Source organism: Oncorhynchus mykiss, chromosome 5, assembly GCF_013265735.2.
Source record: "Oncorhynchus mykiss isolate Arlee chromosome 5, USDA_OmykA_1.1, whole genome shotgun sequence".
Taxonomy (NCBI): Eukaryota; Metazoa; Chordata; class Actinopteri; order Salmoniformes; family Salmonidae; genus Oncorhynchus; species Oncorhynchus mykiss.
Window position 1 is genome coordinate 26,490,973 of NC_048569.1, and position 11,672 is coordinate 26,502,644.

General features: G+C 47.6%; 1 protein-coding gene across 2 annotated transcripts in view; it reads left to right on the forward strand.

The window, feature by feature from the left end:
* The window catches only part of LOC110522865 (NMDA receptor synaptonuclear signaling and neuronal migration factor), a 64,768-nt gene extending 53,456 nt beyond the window's left edge, over positions 1-11,312 (forward strand). For both annotated transcript variants that reach the window (XM_036977146.1, XM_036977147.1), the window contains 5 exons: positions 2,260-2,330; positions 2,608-2,687; positions 2,927-3,029; positions 6,841-6,916; positions 10,723-11,312. In XM_036977146.1, coding sequence (XP_036833041.1) covers positions 2,260-2,330; positions 2,608-2,687; positions 2,927-3,029; positions 6,841-6,916; positions 10,723-10,820 — 428 coding nt within the window. In that variant the 3' untranslated portion in view covers positions 10,821-11,312. The remainder of the gene's footprint in view (positions 1-2,259; positions 2,331-2,607; positions 2,688-2,926; positions 3,030-6,840; positions 6,917-10,722) is intronic.
* Positions 11,313-11,672: the final 360 nt, after the last annotated feature.

Sequence of the window (11,672 nt, forward strand, 5' to 3'; positions counted from 1 at the left end):
TCTCTTTCTCTCTCTCTCTCTCTAACCCCTCTCTTTTCTCTCTTTCTCTCTCTCTAACCCCTCTCTGTTTCTCTCTCTCTAACCCCTCTCTCTTTCTTTCTCTCTAACCCCTCTCTGTTTCTCTCTCTCTAACCCCTGTCTTTTTATCTCTGTTTCTCTCTCTCTAACCCCTCTTTCTCTCTCTCTAACCCCTCTCTGTTTCTCTCTCTCTAACCCCTCTCTGTTTCTCTCTCTCTCTAACTCCTCTCTGTTTTTCTCTCTCTAACCCCTCTCTGTTTCTCTCTCTCTAACATCTCTCTCTTTCTCTCTCTCTAGCCACTTTCTGTTTCTCTCTCTTTAACCCCTCTATCTTTCTCTCTCTCTAACCCCTCTCTGCTTCTCTCTCTCTCTAACCCCTCTCTGTTTCTCTCTGTTTCTCTCTCTCTATCCCCTCTCTCTTTCTCTCTCTCTAACCCCTTTCTGTTTTCTCTCTCTAACCCCTCTATCTTTCTCTCTCTAACCCCTCTCTGTTTCTCTCTCTCTCTAACCCCTCTCTGTTTCTCTCTGTTTCTCTCTCTCTAACCCCTCTCTGTTTCTCTCTCTCTAACCCCTCTCTGTTTCTCTCTCTCTAACCCCTCTCTCTTTCTCTCTCTCTAACCCCTCTCTTTTTCTCTCTCTCTAGCCCCTCTCTTTTTCTCTCTCTCTAGCCCCTCTCTCTTTCTCTCTCTCTAACCCCTCTCTCTCTATCTCTAACCCCTCTCTGTTTCTCTCTAACCCCTCTCTGTTTCTCTCTGTCTAACTCCTCTCTGTTTCTCTCTCTCTAACTCCTCTCTGTTTCTCTCTCTCTAACCCCTCTATTTTTCTCTCTCTTTCTCTCTCTCTAACCCCTCTATTTTTCCCTCTGTTTCTCTCTCTCTAACCCCTCTATTTTTCTCTCTCTTTCTCTCTCTCTAACCCCTCTTTCTTTCTCTCTCTCTAACCCCTCTCTGTTTCTCTCTCTATCTAACCCCTCTCTGTTTCTCTCTCTCTAACCCCTCTCTCTTTCTCTCTCTCTAACCCCTCTCTGTTTCTCTCTCTCTCTAACCCCTCTCTGTTTCTCTCTGTTTCTCTCTCTCTAACCCCTCTCTGTTTCTCTCTCTCTAACCCCTCTCTGTTTCTCTCTCTCTAACCCCTCTCTCTTTCTCTCTCTCTAACCCCTCTCTTTTTCTCTCTCTCTAACCCCTCTCTCTTTCTCTCTCTCTAACCCCTCTCTCTCTATCTCTAACCCCTCTCTGTTGTTTCTCTCTAACCCCTCTCTGTTTCTCTCTGTCTAACTCCTCTCTGTTTCTCTCTCTCTAACTCCTCTCTGTTTCTCTGTCTCTAACCCCTCTATTTTTCTCTCTCTTTCTCTCTCTCTAACCCCTCTATTTTTCCCTCTGTTTCTCTCTCTCTAACCCCTCTATTTTTCTCTCTCTTTCTCTCTCTCTAACCCCTCTTTCTTTCTCTCTCTCTAACCCCTCTCTGTTTCTCTCTCTCTAACCCCTCTCTCTTTCTCTCTCTCTAACCCCTCTCTCTTTCTCTCTCTCTAACCCCTCTCGTTTTCTCTCTCTTTCTAACCCCTCTATTTTTCCCTCTGTTTCTCTCTCTCTAACCCCTCTCTGTTTCTCTCTCTCTAACCCCTCTCTCTTTCTCTCTCTCTAACCCCTCTCTGTTTCTCTCTCTCTAACCCCTCTCTCTTTCTCTCTCTCTCTAACCCCTCTCTGTTTCTCTCTGTTTCTCTCTCTCTAACCCCTCTCTGTTTCTCTCTCTCTAACCCCTCTCTGTTTCTCTCTCTCTAACCCCTCTCTCTTTCTCTCTCTCTAACCCCTCTCTTTTTCTCTCTCTCTAACCCCTCTCTCTTTCTCTCTCTCTAACCCCTCTCTCTCTATCTCTAACCCCTCTCTGTTTCTCTCTAACCCCTCTCTGTTTCTCTCTGTCTAACTCCTCTCTGTTTCTCTCTCTCTAACTCCTCTCTGTTTCTCTCTCTCTAACCCCTCTATTTTTCTCTCTCTTTCTCTCTCTCTAACCCCTCTATTTTTCCCTCTGTTTCTCTCTCTCTAACCCCTCTATTTTTCTCTCTCTTTCTCTCTCTCTCTAACCCCTCTTTCTTTCTCTCTCTCTAACCCCTCTCTGTTTCTCTCTCTCTCTAACCCCTCTCTGTTTCTCTCTCTCTAACCCCTCTCTCTTTCTCTCTCTCTAACCCCTCTCTTTTTCTCTCTCTTTCTCTCTCTCTAACCCCTCTCTGTTTCTCTCTCTTCACAGAGGAGATTGACAAGAAGCTAACAGCCTACAGGAGAGGCAGCAGAATCTGGAGGATGCTCATCTTCTGTCAGGTGATACAGGGAGAAAGTAGAGAGAGAAAGAAAGGGGAAGAGACAGATGACAATGTTTTATAAAAGAACAAAATAAAATGTGTTTTATGCTGAATTCTGTAATTCCCAGTAGAAAGATAGATTACACCTCAATTAGTGCCATAACTCTGGAGGTCGAGGGGATAATTGTGTTTTTTCTCTCAATGGGATCCTGCTATGTTATGTGAGTGCCAAGTAGTGGTGTTGGTTTTAATCTTGGCTGGGAACTTGAAAAGCTACATCTCTGTGGGGTTCTTAGGGAGGTCCAGGGCATCTGTACCTGTTGAAGAATAAAGTGGCCACATTCGCCAAGGTGGAGAAAGAGGAGGACATGAGTCAGTGAGTGTCATCAGTCTTACTCTTCATACAGCAGCCATAGTCCTTATACCTGGGTGTGTCCCAAATGGCACACAACACTACTTTTGACCAAAGCCTTATGGCCCTATGGGCCCTGGCAAAAAGTAGTGCACTGCATAGGGAATAGGGTACCATTTGGGATGCGAACACAGTTCCTGTCTCTGTGTTGGTACTGTTAGAGTAGCAGTATTGTTGTGAACCATGTCGTCCTGCTACAACAGGTTCTGGAGGAGGCTGAGTCGGTTTATGAGCAAAGTGAACCCTGAACCCAACCTCATCCACATTATGGGCTGCTATGTCCTAGGAAACCCCAATGGAGAGAAGGTACACTACATCTCTCACATGTTAAAACACACACACACCAGATCACTGTAGAAAAATTGGTGTTGACTGATCAGATCAAATGATGACATAAAGAGCGTTGTGTTGAACACTGTGTGATGTTTAACAGTGAGAGTGGCAGAATGGTGAACTTACTGAATGACAGAGTTGACTGTGTGATATTAGGATGCTTCTTGTGTAAATATTTTCCGTTTGGATTTCAATGACACACACACACACACACACACACACACACACACACACACACACACTCCTTACTTTATGTGACTCAATATGGTGCCTTGCTTATATATGGAGAGAGTTGAGAATCGCTGTCTTTCTTTCTCCTTCCTCTCTCTCCACGTTTCTCCCTCCTCTCTCTCTACTTCTCTCCCTCCTCTCTCTACTTCTCTCCCTCTTCTCTCTCTACTTCTCTCCCTCCTCTCTCTCCACGTTTCTCCCTCCTCTCTCTCTCTACTTCTCTCCTTCCTCTCTCTCTACTTCTCTCCCTCCTCTCTCTCTACTTCTCTCCCTCCTCTCTCTCTACTTCGCTCCTTCCTCTCTCTCTACTTCTCTCCCTCCTCTCTCTACTTCTCTCCTTCTTCTCTCTCTACTTCTCTCCCTCTTCTCTCTCTTATTATCTCCTTCCTCTCTCTCTACTTCTCTCCTTCCTCTCTCTCTACTTCTCTCCTTCCTCTCTCTCTACTTCTCTCCTTCCTCTCTCTCTACTTCTCTCCTTCCTCTCTCTCTACTTCTCTCCCTCCTCTCTCTCTACTTCTCTCCCTCCTCTCTCTCTACTTCTCTCCTTCCTCTCTCTCTACTTCTCTCCCTCCTCTCTCTCTACTTCTCTCCCTCCTCTCTCTCTACTTCTCTCCTTCCTCTCTCTCTACTTCTCTCCCTCCTCTCTCTCTACTTCTCTCCCTCCTCTCTCTCTACTTCTCTCCTTCCTCTCTCTACTTCTCTCCTTCCTCTCTCTCTACTTCTCTCCCTCCTCTCTCTCTACTTCTCTCCTTCCTCTCTCTCTTACTTCTCTCCTTCCTCTCTCTACTTCTCTCCTTCCTCTCTCTCTACTTCTCTCCTTCCTCTCTCTCTACTTCTCTCCTTCCTCTCTCTCTACTTCTCTCCTTCCTCTCTCTCTACTTCTCTCCCTCCTCTCTCTACTTCTCTCCCTCTTATGGGTAAGAGCCCATTATTTCATCCTGAGTCATGTTTCTGGATTTAGCAGAGAGGCACATGGACCAAGTGACTGTGACAGGGGAGAGGTTGCTACATCATTCTCCACTTAAAGCCACACACACACACACACACACACACACACACACACACACACACACACACACACACACACACACACACACACACACACACACACACACACACACACACACACACACACACACACACACACACACACACACACACACACACACACACACATACATACATACATACATACATACATACACACACACACACATAAACAGAGTGTTTACACACACATAGACACACTCTCTGCTAAAGTGCTTGGCGTTGTTAGGGCTCTCTGGCATCTCTGTTGTGAAGCTGTTAAGGGGAGTATACAGTACAGTAAAATGCAGAGGCCAAGATAGCTGTCTGCTTAAGCACTATTAACAACCCTCACAACCCTCTGGTCCCCAGGCTCTGCTCTGCCGTCCTCTTGGCTGTCTCCTCTCTCATTATTTGTCTGACTGTGGATCTAGAGACCACGGAAACAGACATTTGATGTCACAGGTTATGAAAGTGAGCGTGTACATCTTATGTATGATGAGGGTAAAGACCGTATGTATATGTGACCTTGGTTTCTGCTTCAGTGTCTGTCTGAAGGTTTGAGCATTTATTTGTGCATAGGAGGAGTATGTAGAGTGAGTGAGTGAGTGAGTGAGTGAGTGAGTGTCTCTGCCTGGCTGCCTGCCTGCATAGCTGAGCGTTTGCTTGTGCATGCGTGTGTGTGAGACAGATGCAGGACAAATGTCCACTCCTCTCCACTCCTCCTCTCCACTCCTCCTTTCCTCCTCTCCACTCCTCCTCTCCTCTCCTCCTCTCCTCCTCTCCTCCTCTCCACTCCTCCTCTCCACTCCTCCTCTTCTCTCCTTATTTCCACTCCTCCTCTCCTCCTCTACACTCCTCCTCTCCTCCTCTCCTCTCCTCCTCTTCTCTCCTCATTTCCACTCCTCCTCTCCTCCTCTCCACTCCTCCTTTCCACTCCTCCTCTCCTCTCCTCCTCTCCACCTTTCCTCCTCTCCACTCCTCCTCTCCACTCCTCCTCTCCACTCCTCCTTTCCACTCCTCCTCTCCTCTCCTCCTCTCTACTCCTCCTTTCCTCCTCCTCTCCTCTCCTCCTCTCCACTCCTCCTCTTCTCTCCTCATCTCCACTCCTCCTCTCCACTCCACTCCTCCTCTCTACTCCTCCTTTCCTCCTCTCCACTCCTCCTCTCCACTCCTCCTCTCCACTCCTCCTCTCCTCCTCTCCACTCCTCCTCTCCACTCCTCCTTTCCACTCTTCCTCTCCTCTCCTCCTCTCTACTCCTCCTCTTCTCTCCTCATCTCCACTCCTCCTCTCCTCCTCTCCACTCCTCCTCTCCACTCCTCCTCTCGACTCCTCCTTTCGACTCCTCCTCTCCACTCCTCCTCTTCTCTCCTTCTCTCTACCTTTCAGAGTTACAGTAAGGTCATGGTTCCTGCTCCACTGAACACCCTCTAAAAAAATGCAGCTAACCAACCGTTTCCTGCTCAGCAGTAGAGTTTTATCACATATTGACTGTGTGATATGTCATCATTTACAGTTTTAATAAGTACTCCTCCTATACTCAGAAATCTGGATCTGGGGATCTGACTCTTAGAATTCTCCTTCTTGACCTTGACCCAATACCCCCAGTGCATTATCATTCCATTTGTATTGTCCTTGACTCAATACCCGAGCGCATTATATTTGTATTGGCCTTGACTCAATTCCCCCACCACATTATCATTCTATTTGTATTGGCCTTGACTCAATACCCCCCCACATTATCATTCTATTTGTATTGGCCTTGACTCAATACCCCCCCACATTATCATTCTATTTGTATTGGCCTTGACTCAATACCCCCACCACATTATCATTCTATTTGTATTGGCCTTGACTCAATACCCACACCACATTATCATTCTATTTGTATTGGCCTTGACTCAATACCCCCAGCACATTATCATTCTATTTGTATTGGCCTTGACTCAATACCCCCCCCACATTATCAGTCTATTTGTATTGGCGCGGTGTCTTGACTTGAGGACACAGGTTGGCAGATCAGAAGAACAGCTTGGATGGGCTTCCTGCTAAGTGAAGACAGTTGTGCTCCCTGAAGAGAAACAAAGCTTCAATAAAACCCTAAAGCAAAGGCTCCTGGAATGAGAGTTGTCAGCCAGTATGTCTAGATCCATTAAATTACAGATGAGCTAATTCTTTGATGGTCCTTGAGGGCAAGTCTCCAGAGGTGAGTATGGAGAGGTGTTCCTCAGAGCAGGCAGTGTCATCACAGAGTAGAGAAAAAGGAACACACATAGACTGGCAATCCCTGGGTGCCTTTGAAACATTTTATTCTGCACACTTTCTCTCTCTCTTTCGCCCTCCCTGTCACCCATCTTAGGTGAATGCACAGTTTTCCACAGCCGTAAAGCTTGGAGCTGGAGGCTCACTGTGGCAGGTGCTAGGTCCAGGCTGGAGGACCTCGGCAGGACCTAGCAGGAGGAAGAGCCAGGCTCTGAGGCCAGGCTGGAGGATTAATTGGTGTCTGTTCTTATTGTTGGCCAACAGCTGTTCCAGAAGCTAAAGAACCTGATGAGGCCTTACTCCATCGAATTTGAGTCACCGCTGGAGCTGTCCGCACAGGGTGAGGACTGTCAGCTACACACACACGCACACACACACACACACACACGCACACACACGCGCACACACGCACGCACACACGCACACGCACGCACGCACGCACGCACACACGCACACACACACACACGCACGCACGCACGCACGCACACACGCACACACACACACACAATTAATTTTCAAAGTAAGTATTTATTGATGGACTTGTTCCCTCAATTAAAAGTGTTATTATTTTTCCTTCTTTCACTCTCTGTCCCTCACATTTTTCATTTATCCCTGTTGCCCATTCGTCCTGTTTCTGCTCCTATTCTCGCTCTCTGCAACTATTCTCTGTCTCTGCAACTGCTCTCTCTCTCTGCTCCTATTCTCTGTCTCTGCAACTGCTCCCTCTCTCTGCTCCTGCTCTCTGTCTCTCCTACTGCTCTCTGTCTCTCCTACTGCTCTCTGTCTCTCCTACTGGTCTCTCTCTCAACTCCTGCTCTCTGTCTCTGCTCCTGCTCTCTGTCTCTGCTACTGGTCTCTGTCTCTGCTACTGCTCTCTGTCTCTGCTACTGCTCTCTCTCTCTGCTACTGCTCTCTGTCTCTGCTACTGCTCTCTCTCTCTGCTCCCGCTCTATGTCTCTACTGCTCTCTGTCTCTGCTACTGCTCTCTGTCTCTACTGCTCTCTGTCTCTACTGCTCTCTGTCTCTGCTACTGGTCTCTGTCTCTACTGCTCTCTGTCTCTCTGCTACTGCTCTCTGTCTCTACTGCTCTCTGTCTCTACTACTGGTCTCTGTCTCTGCTACTGCTCTCTGTCTCTGCTACTGCTCTCTGTCTCTGCTACTGGTCTCTGTCTCTGCTACTGCTCTATGTCTCTACTGCTCTCTGTCTCTGCTACTGCTCTCTGTCTCTACTGCTCTCTGTCTCTACTGCTCTCTGTCTCTGCTACTGGTCTCTGTCTCTACTGCTCTCTGTCTCTCTGCTACTGCTCTCTGTCTCTACTGCTCTCTGTCTCTACTACTGGTCTCTGTCTCTGCTACTGCTCTCTGTCTCTGCTACTGCTCTCTGTCTCTGCTACTGGTCTCTGTCTCTGCTACTGCTCTCTGTCTCTGCTACTGGTCTCTGTCTCTACTGCTCTCTGTCTCTGCTACTGGTCTCTGTCTCTACTGCTCTCTGTCTCTGCTACTGGTCTCTGTCTCTGCTACTGCTCTCTGTCTCTGCTACTGCTCTCTGTCTCTGCTACTGGTCTCTGCTACTGCTCTCTGTCTCTGCTACTGCTCTCTGTCTCTGCTACTGCTCTCTGTCTCTGCTACTGTTCTCTGTCTCTGCTACTGGTCTCTGTCTCAGCTACTGCTCTCTGTCTCTGCTACTGGTCTCTGTCTCTGCTACTGGTCTCTGTCTTTGCTACTGCTCTCTGTCTCTGCTACTGGTCTCTGTCTCTGCTATTGGTCTCTGTCTCTCTGCTCTCTGTCTCTGTCTCTGCTCTCTGTCTCTGCTACTGGTCTCTGTCTCTACTGCTCTCTGTCTCTGCTCCTACTCTCTGTCTCTGCTACTGCTCTCTGTCTTTACTGCTCTCTGTCTCTGCTACTGCTCTCTGTCTCTGCTACTGCTCTCTGTCTCTACTGCTCTCTGTCTCTACTGGTCTCTGTCTCTGCTACTGCTCTCTGTCTCTACTGCTCTCTGTCTCTGCTCCTACTCTCTGTCTCTGCTACTGCTCTCTGTCTTTACTGCTCTCTGTCTCTGCTCCTGCTCTCTGTCTCTGCTACTGCTCTCTGTCTCTGCTACTGGTCTCTGTCTCTGCTACTGCTCTCTGTCTCTGCTCCTACTCTCTGTCTCTGCTCTGTCTCTGCTACTGGTCTCTGTCTCTGCTACTGCTCTCTGTCTCTGCTCCTACTCTCTGTCTCTGCTACTGGTCTCTGTCTCTACTGCTCTCTGTCTCTACTGCTCTCTGTCTCTACTGCTCTCTGTCTCTGCTACTGCTCTCTGTCTCTGCTACTGCTCTCTGTCTCTGCTACTGCTCTCTGTCTCTTCTCCTACTCTCTGTCTCTGCTACTGCTCTCTGTCTCTACTGCTCTCTGTCTCTGCTCATACTCTCTGTCTCTACTACTGCTCTCTGTTTCTGCTCCTGCTCTGTCTCTCTGCTCTCTGTCTCTGCTCCTGCTCTGTCTCTCTGCTACTGCTCTCTGTCTCTACTGCTCTCTGTCTCTCTCTGCTACTGCTCTCTGTCTCTGCTACTGGTCTCTGTCTCTGCTACTGCTCTCTGTCTCTACTGCTCTCTGTCTCTGCTCCTGCTCTCTGTCTCTGCTACCTCTCTTTCTCAATTTGCTCTCATTTTGATTTCTTCCTCTGTCACTCCTATGGGTCCATTCACTGTAACTAGACCATCTTGTCTCCCTCTCTCCCACTTTTACACACACTGGGTGATTATGTGATATTTTGTTGAGAGTTAGATAAGGTCAGGAAGGTTAATGGCAGACAGTGACTCACTGTGAGAGAGGGTCAAACCAGCCTGCTCCCTGAATAGTGAATGACGTCTCCCATAGCGGCAACACACAATGATAGAAAGTTGAACCATCCATTGCAAATTATATTGTTCTTGAGAATAACCAGTCAAATGTTAAAGAGATTATTATCATCTTCAATATCTGTGTGTAACACACACAGTATATTTAGGGTGGGTTGCACCAACATGGTTAAATTAATCTTAGATTAGACCTAATCTAGATTTTATAAATCTAGGATTATATTTCATCAGAGATGTGTTGCACCACTTAGATGAATTAATCTGGTTTAATATTACATCATAATGGATTCACCAAAACAATGATGCTCTAATTCCATTTCTATGGAAACAGACCATCACTGGTCATTGCTAGCAAGCAAAGTGAGTTTTCACTGCAGACTAAATTATAGAATTAATTGCACTTTAATTTTTTTTAGTTGTTGAATTTTTACCCCTTTTTCGTGGTATCCAATTGTTTTTAATAGCTACTATCTTGTCTCATCGCTACAACTCCCGTACGGGCTCGGGAGAGACAAAGGTTGAAAGTCATGCGTCCTCCGATACACAACCCAACCAAGCCGCACTGCTTCTTAACACAGCGCGCATCCAACCCGGAAAACAGCCGCACCAATGTGTCGGAGGAAACACCGTGCACCTGGCAACCTTGGTTAGCGCGCACTGTGCCCGGCCCGCCACAGGAGTCGCTGGTGTGCGATGAGACAAGGATATCCCTACCGACCAAGCCCTCCCTAACCCGGACAATGCTAGGCCAATTGTGCGTTGCCCCACGGACCTCCCGGTCGCGGCCGGTTACGACAGAGCCTGGGCGCAAACCAAGAGTCTCTGATGGCACAGCTGAGGCTGCAGTACAGCGCCCTTAACCACTGCGCCACCCGGGAGGCTGCGCTTTTTGTCAAATTAGTTAGCTGGCTAGTTTACTTTTACAAACATGATAAACCAAAGTAACATAACTGTTAATCGCACCAACAATACAGCAGATACATTGGCTTGTTTAACCTCCTCCAGTGGCAGTTTTTACAATGAACACCTGGTCAATGGAGCGACAGGCTTCAATTTGATCCTGGTTTAAAGAATAATTACATATAACGAGGATACATTTGAAACTAAGCTTTGTGCAACATGATTAATAGATAAACCTGGATTTCAACCAGTTTAAGAGTTCATCCATGTTGGTGCAACGCAACCTAGTATATTAAGGTGGACTCGCTTGAGGGGAACATCTAAACTAGCTCAGTCCTTGTATTTGTAACTAGATAAGGTGCCCTGTAGGGAAACACATCATTGAATGTTTACTTCTTTTATCTAGGAAAAGAGATTATTGAGATGTACTTTGACTTCCGTCTCTTCCGTCTGTGGAAAACCCGCCAGCACTCCAAACTCCTGGATTATGAAGATCTTTTGTGACGGGGCTCCAAGTCAAGTCAACCCTGTAGCATATATACAGTCTATACTGGGGCAGGAGGACCCACTGAACACCACTGCTCAACACAACTGTAACACCCATCATACCTGCTTTCATCCAGGAGAGGGCTGGGAGAGGTGGAAGAGGGGAAGAGGGAGAGGAGTGATAGAGAGGATGAAGAGGAGGAGGAGGATGAAGGGTGACATAGCAGCTTTCACGGTGCTGTGTGCCTAACCCATTATTTATTTCAACCCTCCTCTTCACCTCCTACGCAACCACAAAGGTCAGGGGTTAAAAAGAGAGAAACCAAGCCATAGGAATGCTAGAAGGACAAGGAGACCTGAAGATTGGAGAGAAAGAGTGATGGAGTATAAACGGAGAGACAGAGGGATGATCTTCGGTGCTCTCTCTTTCTCTGCCTCGGGGAAGGTGTCTGAGATGCTCTCTCTTTCTCTCCCTCGGGGAAGGTGTCTGAGATGCTCTCTCTTTCTCTCCTTCGGGGAAGGTGTCTGAGGTGCTCTCTCTTTCTCTCCCTCGGGGAAGGTGTCTGAGGTGCTCTCTCTTTCTCTCCCTCGGGGAAGGTGTCTGAGGTGCTCTCTCTTTCTCTCCCTCGGGGAAGGTGTCTGAGTTGCTCTCTCTCTCCCTCGGAAAAGGTGTCTGAGTTGCTCTCTCTTTCTCTCCCTCGGGGAAGGTGTCTGAGTTGCTCTCTCTTTCTCTCCCTCGGGAAAGGTGTCTGAGTTGCTCTCTCTTTCTCTCCCTCGGGGAAGGTGTCTGAGTTGCTCTCTCTTTCTCTCCCTCGGGGAAGGTGTCTGAGGTGCTTATAGCAATTTTCTGGTTCTGTAGTTGTTGGTTCT